This window comes from Nelusetta ayraudi, unplaced genomic scaffold (assembly GCF_046127955.1).
Source record: "Nelusetta ayraudi isolate G7.1 ecotype Tasmania unplaced genomic scaffold, CSIRO-AGI_Nayr_v1 ptg000057l, whole genome shotgun sequence".
Classification (NCBI taxonomy): domain Eukaryota; kingdom Metazoa; phylum Chordata; class Actinopteri; order Tetraodontiformes; family Monacanthidae; genus Nelusetta; species Nelusetta ayraudi.
In genome coordinates, this window is record NW_027466107.1 from 3,151,266 (window position 1) to 3,173,642 (window position 22,377).

Sequence of the window (22,377 nt, forward strand, 5' to 3'; positions counted from 1 at the left end):
TGGAAAACGCCTGCTCCAACATGAAAGCCTTGTAACATTACATGTAAATGGTCTTAAGTTAATAATCACAGTCCTCTAACCTGATAATATAGCTTGTTTGCTTTCGGGCAAAGCAAGGAACAGGAGGACGCTGGGAAGAAGGAGAGTTAAAAATGAACTGTGGTGGAGATGGTTTGTCTGAAAGAAGCAAAACGAGAGGTCCCAGGAGCCATTTTCTGGGGAAAGGGGGAGACTCTGGGTGAGGGGTGAGGCTGACTTATAGCGTCCTTGGGAGACTTGGGCCTGTTTCCTGTCAGACGTCCAGAATTCCTGGGTGGGAACATTGGTGGAATCAGCCCCAGGAGGCATCGTTGCTGGGAAGTCTGCCAAGTCGTCCCAGTGGCCTGTACGATATGACGTCACGCTGGAAAAGCTATAGGTGCATTGGAATATAGGTGGGTTTTTTCTTTTATTCTTGCAAATTAAAGGGCAGAAGGTCTGCCATATAAACAAATGGCTTAATTTAAACAACAGGGGGAAAAAATGCTTCTTCATGTGAAAGGTGAGCACTGCTGACTGACACGGTCTTTGATTGGATGATAGGTAACTGGGGGCAGGGTTGGACGGGTTTGGCCTCTTAGCACGACGACGGGGAAGTGACGCTTCGATTCAACAACTTGAAAGGTAACGGCATAGCACCACCTTGTGGTAAAACGAAGTAACCATATGTATTTTAAAAGTAGAGAGAAATCCAAACCAGAATTTGTTTTTATTTTAAAAAGAAAAAAAAAAAAATATGAGCCTCGATCAAATTACAGACACTCGAAAATTTAACGAGGCACGTCCAATTCTAATCAATGGTGTAAACTGGAAATCAGTAGGTGCCAGGGCATTGAAGTTTTTGAATTAAAGCTATTTCCCAAGTGGGGTGAATGGCACAATATTCTGTTAAAATTAAAATTATCCGAATGATTGTATTTTCTGAATCGTTTTGGGACGTCAGTGTAAAGAATATGAATATTGTTTTGAGGTGCAAATTTACTGTCCGCATGTTGTGTAACCAAAAATCGGTCCAATCTAAATAAACTCGAACATCTTTTGAAGCGATCTGACCCTCACATCTCAATTTCAAAAGGATACTTGCGTTTCTGGTAGAATATATAGGTGACAGCTGAAATATGTACATATATTAAAAGCTAACAACGCACACTGGAGAATAATTAGAGTGCACCCGCTTGCTAGTTTCTGCCAACTTCCGGTAAAGTGCTAGGGTACTATCGAGTGGGGGCAATGTCCTCCGTCGAATATATAGATAGATATTATTAAGACATACAATATATATTCTTTTAAAAAACGGGGGGGAGAGAGTGTGTGTTACAAATATTCAATCAATTCTTTGCTTTAAAACGACACAATTTGGACTAATTTAATCCATTCCGTAGTTAGATGTGGGCTTCGTTGAATGTGACCACCCCCGCGGGTAATTGCAGTGGTACAGTCCAGAACACCCAGGTTTCCGCGCGAAAAGACGGCCCGCGCGCCCGAATTGCATACATCGTCCAGTGCAAAAACAGGCGAACTGCAGACTGGCACACAGTAGCCACTCTCTCGCTGCTAACGGCGGTTTTAAACGTGGTTTTAACGGATTTTAAAGCACTTTTATCTCTTTTTGTCAGTATCTTTTACCAGCAGCAAGAATGCCATCCAGGACTTCCCTGTCCCTGCCAGAGGATGTCAAGAAAAGGTAAGGCAACCTGAATGCTAGTGATATCGCATTAATGCAGCATCCGTGCAGCTTGTTGTCTTCGTCCCCGATGCCTCGAAGCCACAACGAGGTTGAAACACATGAAAGAAGTTGTTGCGGTCAGCCCGCAGTTGAGTTGGCCACGACCGCCGCTGCTCTGCCCTCCTAGCCGCAGCAGCTGCTGCTAGCGTTAGCCTGCTACCGCATGATAAACGGGGTTGATGCTTCGTGCAAGAGTTAACACAACACCGCTGTGAACGTTAGCCACTTAGCATCCCTTCTGTCAGTGGATGAGGCAGCAGGGGCGGCGTGTGGGAATTTGGCGCCACTCAGGAAGTTTTGTTAGCTCCCGTTAGCTCGCATCCGCAGGGGGGGTTTTGTCGACACGGGCTTTCGATTCCTGGCTCCCTTCATTCAAGCATCGTTTTTGTTCCATGTTCACAGGTTGCAGGTGCTCGATGAGGATGACTTTTCCGAAGAGGTGGGTTGAGGCTCTTTTTCCAGAGTTTTCAGACGCATCCAAGTCGGCTGCCCAGCGACTGTTCACCAGTCCATCCTTGGCTTCTAACAACAATTAAGCATTATTTGAGTCATTCTGTTAATCCACTACTACTGAATGTATGTCATTTCTAAATGAAATTATTGACATGCCGTGTCTACTAGTACTCTAAGGAGGAAGATTCAAGCTCCCGGGCATCTTTCTCACACATTAGAAAAGTGTCTCATAATATTTCATATCCCTCATTCTGTATTTTACCGACCATCTGTTTCCAGGAACATGTTAAAGAAAAGCTCAAGTTGGTGGAGAAGTTCCTGCATGTTGAAGCACAGGACCAGCTCAGCAGCCTGGAGGAAAAGATGAAAAGCTCAGAGATAACAATGGTTAGTGTCGCTTTAGGCTTGCAGAACACATTGTCATGGTTGACTACTCGCGCGTTTCTCTTGGGACGTGTAACAAATGTCACGGACTGTCCGCAGGAGGTCTACATCGCCAAAGTGAAGGCTTTGCTGGGAAAAGAGCTTCATCTTGAAAACGGGTCTCATGTCGACGCCGAGCAGAATGGGAAAACAAACGGCCTGTCAAATGGTTCCCACAAAGACGAGGAGGGTGAGGATGTGACCATGGACGTTCAAGAGGGGGAGGAGGCTGACGAGGCGGTCAAGTCACCGACTGCTTCCAAAGGAAAGGGTGGTCGCAAAAGCAAGGGAAACTCTGATACCAAAAGTATGTTGGTTTTTTTTCCATGCGCCAATAAATATTAATCATATGATTTGTGGGGACAAAAATTACCATTTAGTTTGAAACATGAATTTACATAGAGCTTGATGTTTCTGTGCTTCAGAGTCTCCAGCCAGCTCCAGGGTTACCAGGAACAGTGGGAAACAGCCAACCATTATGTCAATGTTCTCTAAAGTGTGAGTTAAATGGTTTCCTATTTGATGACACTTTTTCACTTTGGTTGCTGGCAAATCTAAATGAAAACCTTCTTCCTGCAGTCAAAAACGCAAGTCTGACGACGTGAATGGGGAAGCTGCAAATGGACAAACTGAAGTGAAAAAAGAAGATGCTGATGTTGCTGATGAAGTAAATATAAAAATATAAAGTGCACATTATGAAATGTATGTGTCTCAAGAGTTGGACATTTCTTAACTTCCATCAACTCTAAATCATTGTAGTGTCGTGAGGAGAAGCGTCTCAAGGTTGAATCTGATGCAAAGTAGGTCTCCTGTCACAACAAACACAACAAAGATGGCTGCGCTCTCGCACAAATGAACAATTTTAATTTCCAAATTGACTCTTTACAGTCCTGCCCCAGAGGAATCAAAGAGTGCCATTACTAAGCCAGTTTCTGCTGCTAAGGTAAAGGTTTTGTTCACTCAGTTCACTGTTTTGGCAGAGCGATCACTCAGAGTACTGACAGCATACTATTTTTTATTTTTATTTTTATTTTTAAGACGCCACCCCCCAAATGCCAGGACTGCAGACAATACCTGGATGACTCTGATCTCAAATTCTTTCAAGGGGATCCCGATAACGCGGTGAGGATTTTGCATTCAGCAAACTTTGTAAATGTGCGAAGTGAGTCTTAAGGTTTGCTGTATTTTTCATCTCGCACATCTCACATTAGTCTCTCTACACTATGATAGGTTGTTTTGTAAAATATGACATGAGAATAAATGAGATTTCTGCGAGATACTGAAGTGATGCTGAATGGCTCTTTCCCTCTTCTCTTTAGCTCGATGAACCCGAAATGCTCACGGATGAGCGCCTCTCTCTGTTTGACTCTAATGAGGATGGGTTTGAGAGCTATGAAGATTTGCCCCAACACAAGATCACAAACTTTAGGTCAGTGTTTGACCATTGATGCTTGGGGAGTTTGGTGTATTACGGGGGGGAAAAAAAAACTAACATGTCCTTATGTGAAACTTATCAACTGTTGTGTCTTTCAGTGTATATGACAAGCACGGCCACCTCTGTCCCTTTGATTCTGGGCTGATTGAGAAGAACGTGGAGCTGTACTTCAGCTGTGTTGTCAAACCTATTTATGATGACAACCCTTGTATGGATGGTAAGAAAAAGCCATCTTGCAGGAACAGAAGTGTGACATTGGCTTGTGCAGTGAAGACATTTTACACGAGTGGTGGTTTATTTTAAAATTTCCAGGTGGAGTTCCTGCTAAGAAACTTGGACCCATCAATGCCTGGTGGATCACTGGTTTTGATGGTGGGGAGAAAGCTTTGATTGGATTCACCACTGGTAGGTAGTTTACAGGTTTTCCAAGCCCACATTTCATGCTCGATATTTTTCATTTGATTCTCATGTAAAACAAAAAATTTGTTTGTTCCCCCTCCACATCTAGCGTTTGCTGATTACATCCTGATGCAGTCAAGCGAGGAGTATGGGCCCATCTTTGCCCTAATGCAAGAGAAGATCTACATGAGCAAGATTGTGGTGGAATTCCTCCAGAAGAACCGTGAAGCGACCTATGAGGACCTTCTCAACAAGATCGAGGTGACAATCTACATAGGTGGCCGAACATGGTGGTGAAGGTCTCTTTTGGTGTGTTGCTCATGTAAATCCGGCTCTGCTCCCTCAGACGACGGTGCCTCCCGCCGGACTCAACTTCAACTGCTTCACCGAGGACACGCTGCTGCGCCATGCCCAGTTTGTGGTGGAGCAGGTGGAGAGTTACGACGAGGCCGGCGACTCGGATGAGCAGCCCATCATCGTCACTCCGTGTATGAGAGACCTCATCAAGCTGGCAGGAGTCACCCTGGGAAAGAGGTATGGCCAAGTGCAGCTCTGTGGAGCTGAACCGTTGAGGAGTTCTGTATTTTATTCTTTTCTTTTTGGTTTTTTGTGTTGTCTTTTTCTGCTCCTCACCCCTTGTTCTCCCAAATTGTCTAACACTCCTCTGGCATTTCCTAATGCAGCATGCTGCTGTACTGGTAGGTAGGCCTCGTTGTGAATGCATCCTCAGCTTGTATGGTGCTGTGTAAGTGTGACGCATTAGAGGCTACATGGACAAAGATTTCTCAGAGTTCACACTAGTTTTTCGTCCTTATTTCTTTTTAATTTCACGCTGGTTATTTATGTTTTATTGGCATATTTGAATTTTATTAGAAGCACTTGTACAGTAAACAATATCATACCATCTATATTGGTTATAGTAGTTTATCTCAGACTTTAGGTTTTCCTATTGTAAATAGTTTTGTCATTGTATGCAGATGTTATCTACTATACAGTTGTGTAACTCACCATAACCACAATCCAAAAATGTTGCAGTTGAATTTTACTGTGTACTCTTGTTTTGTTGTTTTTGAGGTTGTTTTTTTTTTTAAGCGGTGCTTGATCACAAATATTTCTACCATTTAAAAGCTCTTCTTTCAGTCCTATAGCAATTGGCTAATTATCATCTTCAAATATGTGAACTCAATCCTCTGTCATCCCTATGTCACAATAATAGGAACTCTTCTTTGGTAATTAAGATGCAGATGGAACAAAGAGTCAATTGGCTTATGTCAACCTGCAGTTGTTGACGTGGGGGTTGTCTAACGTAGTCTGAAACTCTTGTGGGCGTGTTAACCCAGGCTACAGTTGGCTCTGGACACACAGGGTTCGCCTGAGTGTTTGTCACGAACCTTCAGGCCTTTTGCGTTAAAGGTGAACTCTGCATTGTACATCTTTGCCGTTGTTTGCTTGTTTTGTTGCATGGCCTGATGCTGTGGTGTGTTGACAGCCGAGGGGCTCCATTATGCCATCGCTCCACATATCCTCAGGTGTTGGGCCTGAGTTTTTAGAAAATCAATCAATAAAAAAAAATCTTCTGGGATCACAAGGTTTCTTCTTTTGACAGGAGAGCCGCCAGGAGACAGGCCATTCGTCACCCGACAAAGATCGAGAAGGACAGCAAGGGACCGACTAAAGCGACCACCACCATGCTGGTCTACCAGATCTTTGATACCTTCTTCTCTGATCAGATCGAACAGAATGACAAGGAGAGTGGGGCATCCAAGAGGCAGCGCTGTGGTGTCTGTGAGGTGAGTTACTCCCTATAAGCTGCACTGGATCCCAATTTCAGTGTGCTTTCCTATTACTATCTAAATTCCAATCTGTTTTATCTCCAGGTTTGCCAGTCTCCTGATTGTGGCAAGTGTGCAGCTTGCAAGGACATGATTAAATTTGGAGGAAGTGGCAAAAATAAACAGGCTTGTAAGCAGAGGAGGCAAGTTATTTTTTTATTTATCATTTTTAAACTTCTCATATTTTACCAATTTTTATGTTTTATTGTTCGTCCCATACTCCAGTGATGCACCCCATGTATTATCTCTAGCCCCGTGTTCACAGATGGAGACTATCTTTCATGTGCTGTTCTGTGCCGTGCTGCCTTTCAGGTGTCCGAACCTTGCAGTGAAGGAAGCTGAAGATGATGAGACCGTTGAGGAAGACGTTCCAACGGAGAAACCCAAAAAAGTTTCCCAGGCCAAGAGGAAGAAGCAGACTCAGTGCAACATTACCTGGGTCGGCGAAGCAGTTCAGGTATATATTCCTAATCACATAATCATATCCCCTTGGCTATCCTCCCTAGCCAAGCGCCACGCGGTTAAATAAAGTATTTCGATCCTAATCCCATTCAGACTGAGGGGAAGAGGCAGTACTACAAGAAGGTCTGTCTGAATGATGAGGTGCTGGAGGTGGGCGACTGTGTCTCCGTTTCCTCTGAGGATCCAAGTATTCCTTTGTATCTGGCAAGGTGAGATTTTTTTTTTTTTTTTTTTTGTAAGACATAAAATCCAGAAATAAAACAAGTTTTATTAGTCATTTGTGATTTTAATCCCTTTGAATCTTTTTTTTGTTTGTTTTTTTTAACAACTTAGGATCACCTCAATGTGGGAAGATACACACGGAAAGATGTTCCACGCTCACTGGTTCTTCCGCGGGATCCAGACGGTCCTGGGAGAGTGTTCCGACCCACTGGAGCTGGTCATGGTGGATGAGTGCGAAGACATGCAGCTTAATTACGTGCAGGGCAAAGTTAATATCACATATAAGGCTCCGTCTGACAACTGGTTTATGGAGGTAAGTTGAAGTGAAGACATTTTTTTGGGGGGGGCCGGGGGGGTTTCAGATTTATTTGCTTATCTTCCAAGTTGGGTGCAACCAGTTTTTCGAAACCACTTTGTTGCTTTCATGATGCAGGGTGGCACGGATGTTGACATCAAAGTGATCGAGGACGACGGAAAGAGTTTTTTCTATCAGTTCTGGTACGACACAGAGTTTGCGCGCTTTGAGATGCCCCCCAAGATGACGGCAACAGAGGACAGCAAGTTCAGGTAACCATCCAACGCCTCGAACTGCTGCATAGGATCTGTTTGTTTGGTTTTACTCACCTAACTCTTGCCCTTGCTGTCAATGTGCTTTCCCTTAGATTCTGCTGCAGCTGCGTCAGGATCAACGAGAAGAAAGAACGGGAGACACCCTGTCCGTTTGAACCCCTGCAGAATGAAGATAATGACTCCAAGACTCTGTATGCTCTTGCCTGCTTCAAGGGGGAGCAGTTCAGGGTGGGAGACAGTGTCTACATGCCACCCGATGCTTTTCATTTTACGTAAGAATAGAAAGTCAAAATTTGCTGTTTTTTTTTTTATATATATAAACACTGCCAGTTCAAAGGTTTGGACACACACCCGTTTCTTTTTTTATCTTTACTACTTTCTACACTGTCTATACATATTGAAGATGTGAAATATATGACCAAGATATGTGGATTAATGTGGCAAAAAGAAAAAAAAAGTTAAATACCTAAATTTGCTGTATATATTTTATATGAAGTGTGGCTATTCTAGACTGCACAATTTTTTTTTAAAAGTTATTTCACACTTTTTTTTTTGTTGAATACATATTCCATATGTGTTCATTCATAGTTTTGATGCCTTGAGTGACCATCTACAATGTAGATTGTTATGAAAATGAAAGGAAAAACCATAAAATCGGAAGTATGTGTCCAAACCTTTGACTGCTAGTCCACATTAGTAAAAACGGTTTCACGTCTAAACCAATAGACTCACTGCCTCTCCTCTCCTTAGCGTCAAGCCAGCCAGTCCAGTGAAACGTTCTCACAGGAAAGACGACGTGGACGAGGAACTCTACCCCGAGTACTACAGGAAGTCCTCAGACTACATCAAGGGCTCCAACTTGGACGCTCCCGATCCTTTCCGCATTGGCCGCATCAAAGAGATCTTCTGCCAAAGGCGCAGCAACGCGAAGTCCGACAACGCAGATGTCAAACTGCGGCTCTACAAATTATACAGGTGAAAGAGACTTGACGGTTGAACAAAGTTTCCTCCCAGGCTGTTGGTGTGCAGGAACGTTTTAATGGACCTTATTTTTTTTTTTTGTATGTGTGTCACCTTCCAGGCCTGAGAACACCCACAAAGGTGTGAAGAGCAGCTACCACACAGACATCAATCAGCTGTACTGGAGCGACGAGGAGGTGACTGTCGACATGACCGAAGTGCTGGGTCGCTGTCAAGTAGAGTATGGAGAAGACCTGATCGAATCAGTCCAGGATTATTCCAGCGGGGGACCCGACCGCTTCTATTTCTTGGAGGTACATCTGTGCAGGAGTAGGACCTTTGCTGTTGCTGTGAACACGCGAGCCATTCTCACGTCTTTCTTTCACAGGCCTATAATGCCAAGTCGAAAAGCTTTGAAGACCCTCCAAATCACGCACGCTCTGCTAATCATAAAGGCAAAGGGAAAGGCAAAGGAAAGGGTAAAGTGCCTTTCTTGATTCCAAAATGTAGATTTACTATTTGGTTGGGGTTCCCTCTAAATCCTGTCCATTATTTAACTTTCCAATAGGAAAGGGCAAAGGAAAGGCATCTGCTGCACAGGAAGCACAAGACTCTCAGAATGAACCGACTCTCAAAGTGCCCAAGTATCGCACGCTGGATGTGTTCTCTGGCTGTGGAGGACTCTCCGAGGGCTTCCACCAGGCTGGTAAATGACCCGTTGTGCGTTAATCATGCAGTCTACCTTCTACGTGGTGTCTTCACTCTTCTTGTGGTTTTCCCCCGTGTTTGTCGTCTGCAGGCATCTCCGAGACCCTGTGGGCCATCGAGATGTGGGAGCCTGCCGCTCAGGCCTTCAGGCTCAACAACCCCGGCAGCACGGTGTTCACTGAGGACTGCAACGTCCTGCTGAAGCTGGTCATGTCTGGAGAGAAGACAAACTCTCTGGGCCAGAAGCTGCCTCAGAAGGGCGACGTGGAGATGCTGTGCGGCGGACCTCCCTGCCAAGGCTTCAGCGGAATGAACCGCTTCAACTCTCGCACTTACTCGGCTTTCAAGAACTCGCTCGTGGTGTCTTATCTCAGGTCGGTACGGGCAGGTTTATGGTGGCACGAACCTACATTTTGCGTGTGAGCAGAGACTGCTGACGTCTAGCAAGTGTGTAAAAGTTTGGCCTTTTTTCTCTTGCAGTTACTGTGATTACTACAGACCAAAGTTCTTCCTGCTGGAGAACGTGAGGAACTTTGTGTCCTTCAAGAGCTCCATGGTCCTGAAGCTGACGCTCCGCTGTCTGGTTCGGATGGGCTACCAGTGTACGTTTGGTGTTCTCCAGGTGTGTGTGTGACTCTTTAAAAGGGGGAACTTGCCAGATATGCAAGATATTACCGCCTCACTAACATGCTTGACCCCTCCACCCCCTTCATCAGGCTGGCCAATATGGCGTCGCCCAGACCCGTCGCAGGGCAATTATCCTGGCCGCTGCCCCTGGTGAGAAGCTGCCTTTTTACCCCGAGCCGTTGCACGTCTTTGCTCCCAGAGCCTGTTCTCTAAACGTGGTGGTGGACGAGAAGAAATACGTTTCTAACGTGACTCGGTACGGTGACATTTTATTTTTTTCCCCTGCTGCACCTCTCTCCGTTCACAACTCACACTCTGAGCTGCCTGCTAACCTAAGTTGCACGTCAACAGAGGCAACGGCGGGATCTACAGAACCATCACTGTCAGAGACACCATGTCCGATCTGCCGGAGATTCGCAACGGTGCGGCTGCGTTGGAGATCTCCTACAACGGCGAGCCGCAGTCTTGGTTCCAGAGGCAGATCAGAGGCACGCAGTATCAGCCCATTCTGCGAGACCATATCTGCAAAGTGAGAAGTCTGACTTTTCTCAGTGTCGACTTGTTTGATGGTGATAAACCGATAGAATGCTAAATCAAATTGTGATTGTTTTCCCCGTAGGACATGAGTGCCTTGGTCGAAGGCCGTATGCGTCACATTCCATTGGCTCCAGGATCCGACTGGAGGGACCTACCCAGCATCGAGGTCAGGTTGAGAGATGGCACCATGACCAAAAAGCTGCGCTACACACACTTGGACAAGAAGAACGGCCGCAGCAGCACTGGTGCACTCAGAGGTGTTTGCACCTGTGCGGGAGGTATGCATGCTTTCCACTTGAGTCAAAGCAAGTTAATTCCCAGTTTGACGACATTGCTGATTCTCGATGTGTTCTTGCAGGGAAGCCATGCGACCCTGCAGATAGGCAGTTTAACACCTTGATCCCTTGGTGTCTGCCACACACTGGCAACCGCCACAACCACTGGGCCGGCCTGTACGGCAGGCTGGAGTGGGACGGCTTCTTCAGCACCACTGTCACCAACCCTGAACCCATGGGCAAGCAGGTACGACCTTTAGCTCGGCTGGATGCTCGGATTTCATTCAGACAGCAGCTGCGTGCTGCCACCAGGCTACTGATTGAATGCCTGTCTGTGGTACTAAGCTAAATTTGAATGTTTTGTTTCAGGGACGTGTGCTGCATCCTGAGCAACACAGGGTGGTCAGCGTCAGGGAGTGCGCTCGCTCTCAGGGATTCCCAGACACCTACCGCTTCTTTGGAAACATTCTGGACAAACACAGACAAGTAAAAAGAAAATAGATGATGTTGTATCAAGTATTGTTGCAAATAACTTACTGCATTCCCACAGTAACCGCTGCAACTGTATATATCCCCTAATCGTGTGATCATGCGTCGTCCTCTTGCTGCCAGGTTGGAAACGCTGTGCCCCCTCCCCTCTCGAGGGCCATTGGACTACAGCTTAAGAAGTGTATGATGGAGCGACTGAAGGAAGAGCAAGTCTCAGGTGACTCCTGTTTGAATGTCTTTGGCATTGAATGCTCCAACCAAACACTGCAAATGACACATCTCCCTCCCTCTCCTCCAACAGAAAACATTAAGCAAGAGAAGATGGAGCTCTCTGACTAGTCCCTGACTGCCTTCTCTGCAACAGTGGATTCCATGTGTGCTGTTGCTGATGTTTTGGCAATCATTCCTTTAAAAGAAAAAAAAAGAAAAAATCAGTTGGGATTTAACTTTGTCATTAAGTGACCGCCATGGACATTCTACGTAGTGCCATTTCATGTTATTTTAAATGTGCTTTTAATCATGTTGCTGGGAAATGTTCACCCCACGTGGTATAAATTGTATGTAGTTTTTATATGTGTAATGTTTCAAATAAAGCTCTTATGAAATTTCAGACTTTGTGGAATTCATAAATTATGTACTATGTCAACCGAATTAATGACATTTAATTTCAACGAGTTAAGTGTAAAAAAAAAAAAAAAAAAAATTTAAATACTAATACAGAAAAATATTTTTGATGTTTCAGTCAGTGAAAACCGGTCAGAGGCAGGGTCACTTACAATTCGCAACTCTTTTTTTTTTTCAACCTGTTGCGAGTTTGCTTCTTCAACATTTATCTTTACATTTTGGCTGACAGACTTTAGATTCTTGGAACATACTAATTGTTAGTGTTGAAACCACCCTCCGAATTCACTGTCCATCCGCCAATACCATAAGCTACTTTGCCTAAGGAATTCCCATAATTTAATACACAAATACTCCTAAATGTTAGTTGTGTAAATGCGGATGTATTTGTTTGATAGTTCGTGAGCTGATTCTTATTGGTCAGCGGGCATCTCAAACCGCATGTGATAACAACGCGATGTCGGTGTGAGAGGATTTTCGCCACGGTAGGTTGCAGAGCTCGGCGTTACATGTATTTGTTCGGAAACGGCTGTTAAAAGTATTGTTTGCCTGCCCGGATGAGGCTAACGCTGGATGCAGTTCGGGAAAGCTGCTAAATTGGATATATTTTTGCTGAGAGGTTTGAAATTGCCGTTGGTTCAACTGACAGGCTAAGCTAACTTTTGCTATTCTACCCGAAACAAGTGTGCCCACTCGATGACCTAAAAGCAACTTTCGTGTTTAAGATTTCCAGATTTTTGTTCACAAATGTATCAATTTGTTTTTCTGCATTTGGCCATTGCGCGTAGATTGTTGCCCACGTTTTGTGCCATAAAGAAGAGACTTCCGTAGCAAACAATTAACACTAAATGACTATCAAACTGAGGTGTAAAAGAACAGTTGAGGAATAACAAATAACTTCCAATATATTTTAAGAATTTTCATCTTCACACATCACTGACAACCTTCTGCCTTAAACGTGAGGGAAATAAAAAGTTTCAGCTTGCATTTTTACACCCTGTTGAGCTGAAAGTGAGTTTTAATTAAAACCTGAAGAACTCCTTTGCTCCCTGCTTCACCACCTGTTGGGGATTCCTGAATTTCATCTGTACTGAGTTTTCTAAATTGTGAAATTTGATTTATTTTGATTTATTTTTTTGAGTCTTTCATAAAGACTGAAAACTGAGAAAACAAAAGATTGCATGAAGACAAAAAGATACAGGTGGGGAGATGGGGGGAAAAAACACCGGAACTGTGCCAACATTGATTTTCTTTATTTTTAATTAACTGCCACATTTTATAACAATAAAATCTGGCATCAACTTCACAAATATTCTGATGATTTCCTTAGGTGTTTGATGGCCTGGGGGGAAAAAAATTAAACCAGATTAGAGGAATGAATGAATGAATGTAATCCTCAATAAATTATTTTAGTTGTCCAGAATGATAACCACTTACTTGGCCCATTCAACATTGAGAATAAGGTGATCATATCCAAATCCTGACACTCCTGCAATGGCCCTGGATGCATCCTCCCGACGGTGGAAACTGATGAAGGCAAATCCCTGGAGGGAGCAAAAAAAAGAAAATCCACCAATGAATGAACTGAATTGTTTTGTGCCACTGGATATTGTGGAATAGCATACAGAAAATATTATTCCACAAATAGGTCAAATCCTCTATCTGCACTGAATTTGCTGTACGTATTTAATGTGAATGTCTTTATTTGAAGAAAATATTCCCTAACCTTAGACTGTCCGGTGTTCTTGTCTTTGGCCAGGTAGATCCTCGAGATGGAGCCAAATGGTCTGAAAAGTTCCTGCAGGTCAGTCTCACGGGTGTCCTCCGACAGATTGGTCACACGAATAGTAGCATTGTCATCAGCTGCGGGGCAAAAAAGTAAGATGTTCATACACCCCATTAACGAGTGGCTGTGCGGCTGCCAAGCACACTGAATTAAACGCACCTCTCCGGTTGGGCTGCATGGATTCCCCTCGTCGGGTGCCACCATCCCTCAGGCTGGGGGGCACATACTTCCCGGTCTTGCTTTGAGCAGGTTGTGCTGGTTCGGGTTCAGATTCTCAAAGGCAGAAAAGGAAAAACCGTCACTTTAAATACACATCCACCAAGAGAATGAGAAGAACCCTGAATCTAATAATTGCAATGATGAAGTACCTGAACCTGCAGGCTTATCCTTGTCTGAGGTGGAAAGTCCAAGCTGTTCAGCCAGCTCCTTCTGCATGGGACCCAGGGTGTCCTTGTATGGACAGCGAGTGGTCCAATGGTCTCCTTTGCAAATACGACAAGACACAATCTTCTGTCCTTTCAGCTTGTTCATGGGATCCTCATCCTGGTCTTGGGCATTTAGGTCCTATATTGGTAAAGAAAAGATACAACCACTCAGGTTAATCATTTTAAGTTTAAAATAGAGGTGAAGGTAGCCTTCCATGCAACACAGTGAAAAAAATCTCCTCGTTATTTCCTACCTCTTTGCTGGAAATGAAGGTCATGAAGACGTCATCACTGACTGTGGTGGTAGCAACGTTGGGACCGGGTGCATCAAACTCGGAGTTGCCAAATTTCTTCCAGTTCTGGAAAAAATAAACAAACAAAACAAAAAAAAAATCCACCAACCTTATTTTAGTCAAAGTCTTACTCAATGTAAAAAGAAATACTTCTAAGACCAAATTCAGACCTTTCTCCTTGCAACAGCTTTGGAAGCTTTCCTTGTTTCGATCTTGAAAGTACGGACAATCTAGAGGGATGCAAACAAAATTGATAAATAACAAACATGGGACAGAACAAAAATGTCTAGTGTGTCTAGCTGAATTTGATAAACCTGTGCAGAGGCATCTTGACAAATGCAAATTTACCTTGACCTTCTTTCCGTCATCATCAATTTTATACTCGGTGATAGTCTTTATGTTTCCTTTGATGGTTTCCTTGGAGGGTGGTAATGTCCCTGTAAAATACACGCATTAACATAGCAAATATTGTTAGAGACCATTTTCAACTATTGTTAAAGAAGCCAGTAAATTATCCAATTTGTGATAATGTTCCAAAACGAACACGCACGTACAAGACCACCGTTGGCACCAACATTAAACCTTCATTCAGGACAGTTACTCAATTAAACGCTTATCGAATGAGTAGAAACAAAATGGCTTGTAACTCTCTAGAATACGGAGGATCCACGGATGTATGCTACCCTTGAATTTAGTTACAGATGTTAAGATAGCTGGCTAAGTGGCTAGTGCTAAACTAGCCGTTAACTCCCCTTGCCTCAGAAAGGAGTGCTTACGTCACAAACCAAGGCCCTCAGCATGTTTAGAGGAACGTCGAGTATAACTGTATCTTTATTGACCTAAACCTCCCAAATTTTAGGACGAAGGCCTTTGATGCGTAGCTATTCGGAGCCTTTAACGAAAATGTGTCAGCGATTGTCGCTGATGGAAACCACGTGGAAGTGAAAACGCAGAGTAGCATTGTGCTACTGTTAGCTCTTTAGGCTAACTAGGCTTCGTAACAGGCTAAGTACATAAACACACAACTTCTTATGACCGCAGAAATTACACATAAAACAAACAAGTTAACATCTTCAAAAAGGAGAGCGAAGAAGCGTGACTGAAAGAGTGAGTTAACCGTTTTACCTTCATCTCCTTCTTCCTCGACTTGGTCTGCCCAGCTGGGTTTGGAACTAAATAAGAGAGCATGTTACGGCGTTATTACGGCAAAATATTACGAAAACAGCCCACATGATTTGTTTTGGTTTGTTTCAAGAGACGTCTTGGAAAAGTATTAAATGTTTTTAATCGAAACTTACTCGTCGTATTCAATCGACGGCATCCTTGCGGTTTGCGAGGCAGCAGAGACCGACCGTACGCAAATCCGAGCGACCGCCGCCACCCAGAAACAGTTCCGGGTTGAATTTTCAAATTAAAAGCGCCACACTCGCTCGATATATTTCCCCCAAAAATAAAATAAATCGATAGTTATTTAGAGCGGAAACGTCACATAAAAATAGAGAGGATAAAAATAGAAACCTTTATTCAGAGTTCGCGGGAAAACAATAAGGACATCTGAGACAACATCACTAAATGTATATTATATGTTACTATGAGTCACATATAATGCTACGTTTTCTTTGGCAATGCTGTTAATGACAGTAAACAAAAAGAGAGTAAACTAATTAATCTTCATTATGATTATTGCAAACTTGGTTACAAAAAAAATCAACTTCAGAATTTAGTTTCCGAACTGAGGCAGTTTTACCCTAATTTTGGTCTACCATGTTGTTATCTTCAAGTCTCTTCCCACAACAGGCTACTCGTATACTGTCAAACACAGCCATGTAAAGGATAGGATGAATACACATGTTCAAAGCTGCAAGTCCTTTAGACACTTGGTAAATATTAAAGACCCAACAAGGAGCCGTTCCTCTGTGGTGGTTTAGATAAAAATAATACATTTGGAAAAAGTGGTAAGGTACAAAGGAAATGGCATAAAGCATAAGCACAGAAGTGACCATCAATGCAACCTTCTGTTTGTCTAGTGTGGTTATATTCACATTTTTCCACACCACACAGAACACAACACAATAGGAAATGAAAGTAACCAGAAACGGGATCAGACAACCAAACACGGCCAGGAATATTTTGTACAAAAAGTGTGTGTTTCCCTCCCCCTGAATGTTTACACAGACGGATACACACAGTGTTTTGTTGTCGTGCACACAAAGTGAGGCAAATTTCAAAACGGGGCAGGACATTACTCCCACGGTGATCCAGATGATGACACTGACGGCCTTGGCATGGGCAGGCTTTACATGGGATCGAGTGAAGAAGGGCCAGACCAGGGCCACGCATCGGTTGACACTTATTGCCATGATGAAGAAGATGCTCACGTACAGGTTGAGGGTGAAAAGGAACCTTTCGATTTTGCACGCAGCCTCGCCAAAAATCCAATACTTTCCCCTGGCATAGTAGACGATCAACAAAGGCAGCGTCAGAACATACAGAAGATCACTGATTGCCAAATTGCATGACAGGACAACACCGGTGTGCCAGTTCCTCCTTTCTCTGACCAAGAGCAGCCACAATGCAAAGAGGTTTCCTGCCAGAGCCAACAGGAACTCCAACCCGAATACTGTCGGCAGCAGGGCTTTTTGAAAGCTGCCACAGTTGGAAAAATTCTGCATCCTCTTGGTTTCTGTCTGTGATAAAACTTTAAGTTAATTCTTTAGTCATCCAGTTGAATGTAAGCTGAATTTATACATATCAGTCTCATAACATCTGTAGTTGACATTCATCAATCAATCAAAACTGACTTCATGCTTACCAGAGTGCAGGTTTGGAAGGGACTACAGGTCCTCACAGAATAATGTGCCTTGTGTTCTCCTCCAGGAAATTACTTTTCATGATGCGTCAAATTTAGCAAACAGTTTCCCTACAACCCAGACATCTGTCTTGCCCCTGAGCTGCACTTCTGAGTTTGAGGAAGAGGAACAGAGACAGCAGATGTTTTTTTTCCCTCCCCACCAAACTGCCGGAACTGCCCCCGGTCTTGGTGCCAGGCAATCATTAAGTGTATCTTCAGACCACATACACGGAAATTTAGAGCCTCCCTATCTTTTTGCATTGTCAAGTTAGGAGTTAAATGTAATTTTACAGCCTATAAATGTGAAACAGGATTGCTTTCAGTTCTTGGCCCGTTATGATTGTAGTCCTTTTCTTTTCATGTGACTTGTGAAAGGGTAAGTTCTTCCTTCTCTGCTCACTTCACATCTGTCATGACACTGTCTGCATGTTGGAACACTTGGTCCTTCTGAACAAGAAGACACTCACTAAATAGACAGGACCACCTCACTTGCCAGTGAGTGGGGGCAGAGTCTATTTAAAATATTGTAAGTTTATCTCTCTTGCCTAGACCAGACCTCCAGAGTGCCATCTCCACTTTTGCTGTGGCCCAAGATTTATTTCACACCTATTCCTATTGAACGGTTTTCCACATGTCCGCCATGCAGTAGGTCAGACTGTCAGTTCACATGCCCGCTCAGTTTAGATCTTTATCTGTCCTCCTCTGGAGATTAGTTTTTCCAACACCAGCATATAATCTATCTGTAGCTAGATGATGTGACCGGAGCATGGATGTCTCCGATATTAACATGCAGAAGCTGTAGAGTTCTACTGCTCCTTCCATAGCAGTTTGCTAACTGAACTACACGTTATGTATTGAACAGTTTTTAGAACATTTCAATTCCAATTTATTTCTCAAACACAACAAGCATGACTTGCAGAGTTAAATGGGAATGCATTAGACATGTACATGTTAATTAAGAATGGAGCATTTTAAAATCAACTTGAAAAAGGCACGGCTGCAGTGGCATTTTAACAGACCCAGTATGACACAGTAAGGTTTTAACAGTTTATTGCAAAGGTACATGTTATATTGTGAAAACAAAGCACAAACGGTCTCTTTGAGTCTTCCCACTGATTTTCAAAAAACAGTCATTGACGGCAGCAGCCTGTACATAGTCCACAGGACGACACAGATGTTTCTACTACCACCTGCTACACAAAGTGTAACAACACATACAAAGTCTGAGTCCTGAACAACATGTTTGGCACTTCAGCCTTTTCCTTTCTTGTGTTTAAAGCCCTGTTTCGCTCCCGTTCCTTTCTTCTTAAAGCCTGCCTTGGCTTTCAGAAATTTAGATTTAAAGGATTTGTCCTTTTGGTTCCCATCAAATCTTTTCTTTCCAAATTTCTTCTCCCCGTCGCCGGCCCTTTTCGCTCCAAATGTCTTTCCTCCAAATTTCATTTTCTTTTTAGACAGTTTATCCCCGTCTCTGGACTTCTTCCATCCTTTCCCGGTGTTGTCCCTTGATTCCTGTCGTCTTGAAGCAGTTTCCTTTGGATATTTGCCAGTTCTTTCTTTTCTTACTGGTCTACCAGGTGATGGGCCTTTCCTCCTCTTGGCACTGGGAAACATGTCTGCACAAAAAAGGTTGATTGTTAACAGTCCAACTCCAACAATAAGATTGAAGAGCACGTTTGGACCCATATTCACCTTCGTCCGGGTCCTGTCCGACAGCCTGTCTGTAATATTCCACCTCATCGTCGGACTCAACAGCAGCTTCCTGACCTTCCTGCATCCCAGGATCCTCCACCTCGCTGTCCTCTTCCTCCTCGTCATGTTTCCGCTTCATACCTTTCAGGCTCTTTTTCCTGTTATGAGAAAAAATGTATTTAAACTAGAAGACATGAAGAACACAGAATGATTACATAGTTCTCAGTAACAATGGATCAACTTACTTGTTCTCTTCTTTTTTCTGCTTCTTCTGAGCGACTTTCTCCTCCTGGTTTTTCCGCCGGCCCTCCTTTTCTTTCAGCTGAGCCTCCTTCCTGTCCAGGATCTCCTGTATCTCCTCCTCTGTCTTGGAAACTAGTGAGGTAACAGATGACATCCACTGTCTGTTAAAAAACACATTTTTACTTGTGCTACACAAAAAAACTAACATTGAAAAGCTTAGGTGTATCAGTAAGCGTTTACTTTTTGTTATGTAGATATCATGGAAATCATACAGGTTCTCTCATCATGTACACCAGATTGCTACAAACGTGTGACGAGTGGAGAGTTGTCGTAACTCACTGATGGCGTGATAGAGGATGTTCCCCTCCCCCATGCCTTCTTGAACCTTGATTAGTTGCAGAGTCATGCGGGGACCAATCTGGAGTGGACACACGCAGCAAGTTTAGGTGCCGTTCAGGAATCGTTAACAGTTTCCCCGTGTGTTCCTGCCTCACTGGGAGGAAAACACTCACCTCCGTCAGACGGACAGCGCTCTGTTGGGACGCCATGTTGCCGCGCCCGGAGCAGACCTGCGGCAGCTCCGTTATGTTGTGCTCGCCATCTTGTTCTGCCTCGCTCTCTGACAGGTTCGCCCCCCTGAGGACAAAAATAAGCAAGACGGTTTGTAAGGCAGTGGGCTCAGCACCCTTCGACGTCAGGATCACGCCACTAAGCGAGCAAGCTTACTTCATCAGCAGCTCGCTGATGTCCTCAAACTTGTTCATGTTGGGGAAGCGCTCCTGCATCAGCTTCTTGACTCCGCGGCTCATTCCCACCGGGACGACCTTCATGCTGCTGCAGGATGGAGCCACAAACGTACTGGTCAGTGGGACGTTTCAATAGTACATGGGACACACGCAAATGTTGTGCGCAGGCTCATCAGTGCGTTTACTTTGAACAGAATCACAGAACAGTCAAGTCATAAAGCTGTCATCACTTGAGCCCAAACATCCTCGCATAACAAAGAGTATTAAATTAAACACATTATTTAAACTGTGGATTTTGTTTTATACAGCTGCAAAAAAAAAAAAAAAAAAAAATCCTGTAAACTACCTTAAAGATAAGAACACAATATTATATAGACAAACTATTATACTTACTAATGACGAAAGTCAATTTCTTGAGTCTCTGGGTTGTAGTTGAGCAGCACACACCTCTTTATGTTGTTCAGGTTAACCTTGAAGACAACAATGAAAGCTTTTGACATTTCTCTCTTGGCGTCACGGCTGAAATGTGTAAAATGCAAAGCGGCTCCAAGACTCAGAAATCAGAAAGCGTTTACTTTTGACTAATCCTCAGAGAAAAACTCAGAAGACTATACTATCATCATGCCATCAAGGCAAAGAATCTTGAGCAATTATGGATGAAAGCAGTTTTACTGTAAATTAACTTCAATAATAAATATACCTTGTGCACATTAATGGAGGGAAACATGTTTTGAAACATGGTGGCCATGAGTTTGATCTGCATGCCATCGGAGCCAAAGTTGTTGAGGATGAGAAGTGGATGGTGACTGAACTGCTGCTTGTGCATACGATGCTTCTTCAGCGTTGAGACAACATCTTTGGAAAGAGAATACTGGGGAGAAGTCAAGAGGAAATGTTATTAAACGTGTTGGAAGACATGAAAACACATCACATGCCACCATTGGGTGGTAAAGAAGTCAACCATGCACTTGTTTTTATCTTGAATATTTACCTTGAGCACCCTGAAATAAAGCATGGGGCCTTTGGGGAGTCGGGCAAGCCTCTGAAAACACAGAAACACTGTTGTTGGATGGTGTTTCAGAGAAGTATTACTATCATATTTTGTTTGCCGGCATCAGAGCCTACCATGTTGATGGTATTCTGAGTCTTGCTGAAGATCATGAAGTGGGTCACCCCTAGAGGCCCAGCGATAGTCACGAAGTCCTTCAGCACATTCTTCTTCCTAATCTGGCAAAAGAAGGAAAACACAGAACGGCTCATGTATATGGAGGAATGTTGAATATAAATCATGCGTGTACATGACACCAGCAGCCAGACATGAAATAAATATGATAATTGTGGCAGGCTCATCAGTGCGTTTACTTTGAAGACAAATCACTGAGCAATCAAGTCGGAGTTGATCATCATCTGAGCCGAATCAGTCTAGATGACTGATCAGAAGCCACAAGTTGTGTAGGATCATAGAGACGGGTTTCTTTATTTAATATCATTATTTGCAGACGAACCTTCAGCGACTCGGCGGTGAATGGCATCATGACATTCCGCATGTCCTGGATGAGCTGACCCACGTTTTTCCCAACCTGACCTCGATTAAAGACGAAGGAGTGCGGTGCCGAACCAAACGTCTCCTCAGCCACATGGTTGGCTGTGGCGCGGGATTTCTTCTGGTTCTTACTCTGAAAAGCAAGTCCACAAGTCGGTAAGCGTAAAGCGAAGAAACGACGTGAGCAGACCAAAGCGTGGCCAGCAACGCAGCAACTTTAGCCTCACACAACCTCTCCCAACTGAACACAGAGTCACATTTCTAGTTTCTAGTTAATCATTTCACTGTTGGCACATATCCGCACCTAAATTGTATTTTTCAATTCGACATGGTAACACCGTCGCAATAAAGTTAAGGGCTAAGGGAGAGAGATTAGGCTAACTGCTAGCACCATCAGTGTCTTACCTTTGATTTCGACATTTTCCCGCAAAATATTGAGAAGATGACTTGCGTTGATGAAATTAAATTACATAGAAATCCTCTATTCTACACAAAGTTGTTCAAACTGTGTAAACTCATCATGACTACGCAGGGTAATTTAAATGAGCCGATGCAGCTACAGCACGAAGTTAGGGTGACTGTTTCCACATGGCTCTGTCGCTGCGTTACACAATAACGTGTCCGTGTTGCTGGTGCGTTAGAATATAGTTCCGGGTAAAATGTCGTTTGCGTATTGAAATAAGAAGTTTAAATTTATATGAAGAATTTTTGAATTTTAATAACCCCCAAAACAGCAGTTGTATACAGTAGTTATAGTATATAAATCAATATACTATATGACTATCTATAAGATAAGGAATTTAAATTCAAAATTGAAAGATAATATGAAATATGAGCCCACTTTTACATTGAACCAGACAAATATATATTTTTTAGAAAAGTACTTGTGATTTTTTTTTTGTTGTTGTTTTTATTTCTCTTTGTCGTATGTCATTAAAAAAGTTCGACTACATATTGAGACTGTCCATTTTTTAGTTTGTTGTTACCCATTCTCACCAGGAGGGGGAAGCAAACAGACAC

The 22,377-nt window shown here is 43.4% G+C and overlaps 3 protein-coding genes across 3 annotated transcripts; 1 reads left to right on the forward strand and 2 right to left on the reverse strand.

The window, feature by feature from the left end:
- The first annotated feature begins 1,511 nt into the window (after nt 1–1,511).
- Nucleotides 1,512–11,767, forward strand: dnmt1 (DNA (cytosine-5-)-methyltransferase 1). Its single transcript, XM_076038596.1, has 34 exons — nt 1,512–1,723; nt 2,168–2,204; nt 2,498–2,605; nt 2,702–2,948; nt 3,067–3,139; nt 3,221–3,308; nt 3,401–3,441; nt 3,530–3,584; nt 3,680–3,763; nt 3,961–4,070; nt 4,175–4,293; nt 4,389–4,481; nt 4,585–4,736; nt 4,822–5,009; nt 6,082–6,265; nt 6,353–6,450; nt 6,620–6,764; nt 6,863–6,978; nt 7,103–7,304; nt 7,425–7,558; nt 7,654–7,833; nt 8,312–8,536; nt 8,643–8,835; nt 8,910–9,000; nt 9,090–9,227; nt 9,321–9,603; nt 9,710–9,851; nt 9,946–10,112; nt 10,208–10,385; nt 10,476–10,671; nt 10,752–10,915; nt 11,038–11,154; nt 11,281–11,374; nt 11,459–11,767. The coding sequence occupies exons 1-34, from the start codon at nt 1,677–1,679 to the stop codon at nt 11,494–11,496; spliced, it is 4,527 nt and encodes a 1,508-aa protein (XP_075894711.1). The 5' UTR covers nt 1,512–1,676; the 3' UTR covers nt 11,497–11,767.
- A 1,248-nt stretch (nt 11,768–13,015) lies between these two features.
- eif3g (eukaryotic translation initiation factor 3, subunit G) lies at nt 13,016–15,712 on the reverse strand. The gene is made up of 10 exons (XM_076038695.1): nt 15,581–15,712; nt 15,408–15,454; nt 14,631–14,719; nt 14,453–14,512; nt 14,244–14,348; nt 13,933–14,128; nt 13,724–13,837; nt 13,505–13,641; nt 13,216–13,322; nt 13,016–13,120 (listed from the first exon to the last, which is right to left on the reverse strand). Exons 1-10 carry the CDS (start codon nt 15,601–15,603, stop codon nt 13,105–13,107), a joined length of 894 nt encoding a protein of 297 aa, XP_075894810.1. The 5' UTR covers nt 15,604–15,712; the 3' UTR covers nt 13,016–13,104.
- A 112-nt stretch (nt 15,713–15,824) lies between these two features.
- On the reverse strand, nt 15,825–21,975 carry LOC142896704 (uncharacterized). Its single transcript, XM_076038561.1, has 13 exons — nt 21,763–21,975; nt 21,320–21,490; nt 20,940–21,041; nt 20,806–20,856; nt 20,515–20,685; nt 20,208–20,284; nt 19,795–19,902; nt 19,581–19,704; nt 19,408–19,486; nt 19,071–19,200; nt 18,826–18,983; nt 18,390–18,749; nt 15,825–16,980 (listed from the first exon to the last, which is right to left on the reverse strand). Exons 1-13 carry the CDS (start codon nt 21,775–21,777, stop codon nt 16,031–16,033), a joined length of 2,496 nt encoding a protein of 831 aa, XP_075894676.1. The 5' UTR covers nt 21,778–21,975; the 3' UTR covers nt 15,825–16,030.
- Nucleotides 21,976–22,377: the final 402 nt, after the last annotated feature.

Bases quoted from the DNA above. Each gene is read 5' to 3' on its own strand.
- eif3g (XM_076038695.1), bottom strand. From the start codon at position 15,603: ATGCCGTCGATTGAATACGACGA. The intron at 14,720-15,407 runs GTAAAACGGTTA...TGTATTTTACAG, and splicing joins CGAGGAAGAAGGAGATGAAG to GGACATTACCACCCTCCAAG. The intron at 13,838-13,932 runs GTACTTCATCAT...TCTGCCTTTGAG, and splicing joins GGATAAGCCTGCAGGTTCAG to AATCTGAACCCGAACCAGCA.
- LOC142896704 (XM_076038561.1), bottom strand. The intron at 19,903-20,207 runs GTAAGTATAATA...TCCATCCTGCAG, and splicing joins GAAATTGACTTTCGTCATTA to CAGCATGAAGGTCGTCCCGG. The intron at 19,201-19,407 runs GTGAGTTACGAC...TTACCTCACTAG, and splicing joins CATCCTCTATCACGCCATCA to TTTCCAAGACAGAGGAGGAG.
- dnmt1 (XM_076038596.1), top strand. From the start codon at position 1,677: ATGCCATCCAGGACTTCCCTGTCCCTGCCAGAGGATGTCAAGAAAAG. The intron at 3,442-3,529 runs GTAGGTCTCCTG...GACTCTTTACAG, and splicing joins AAGGTTGAATCTGATGCAAA to TCCTGCCCCAGAGGAATCAA. The intron at 9,852-9,945 runs GTGTGTGTGTGA...CCCCTTCATCAG, and splicing joins GTACGTTTGGTGTTCTCCAG to GCTGGCCAATATGGCGTCGC.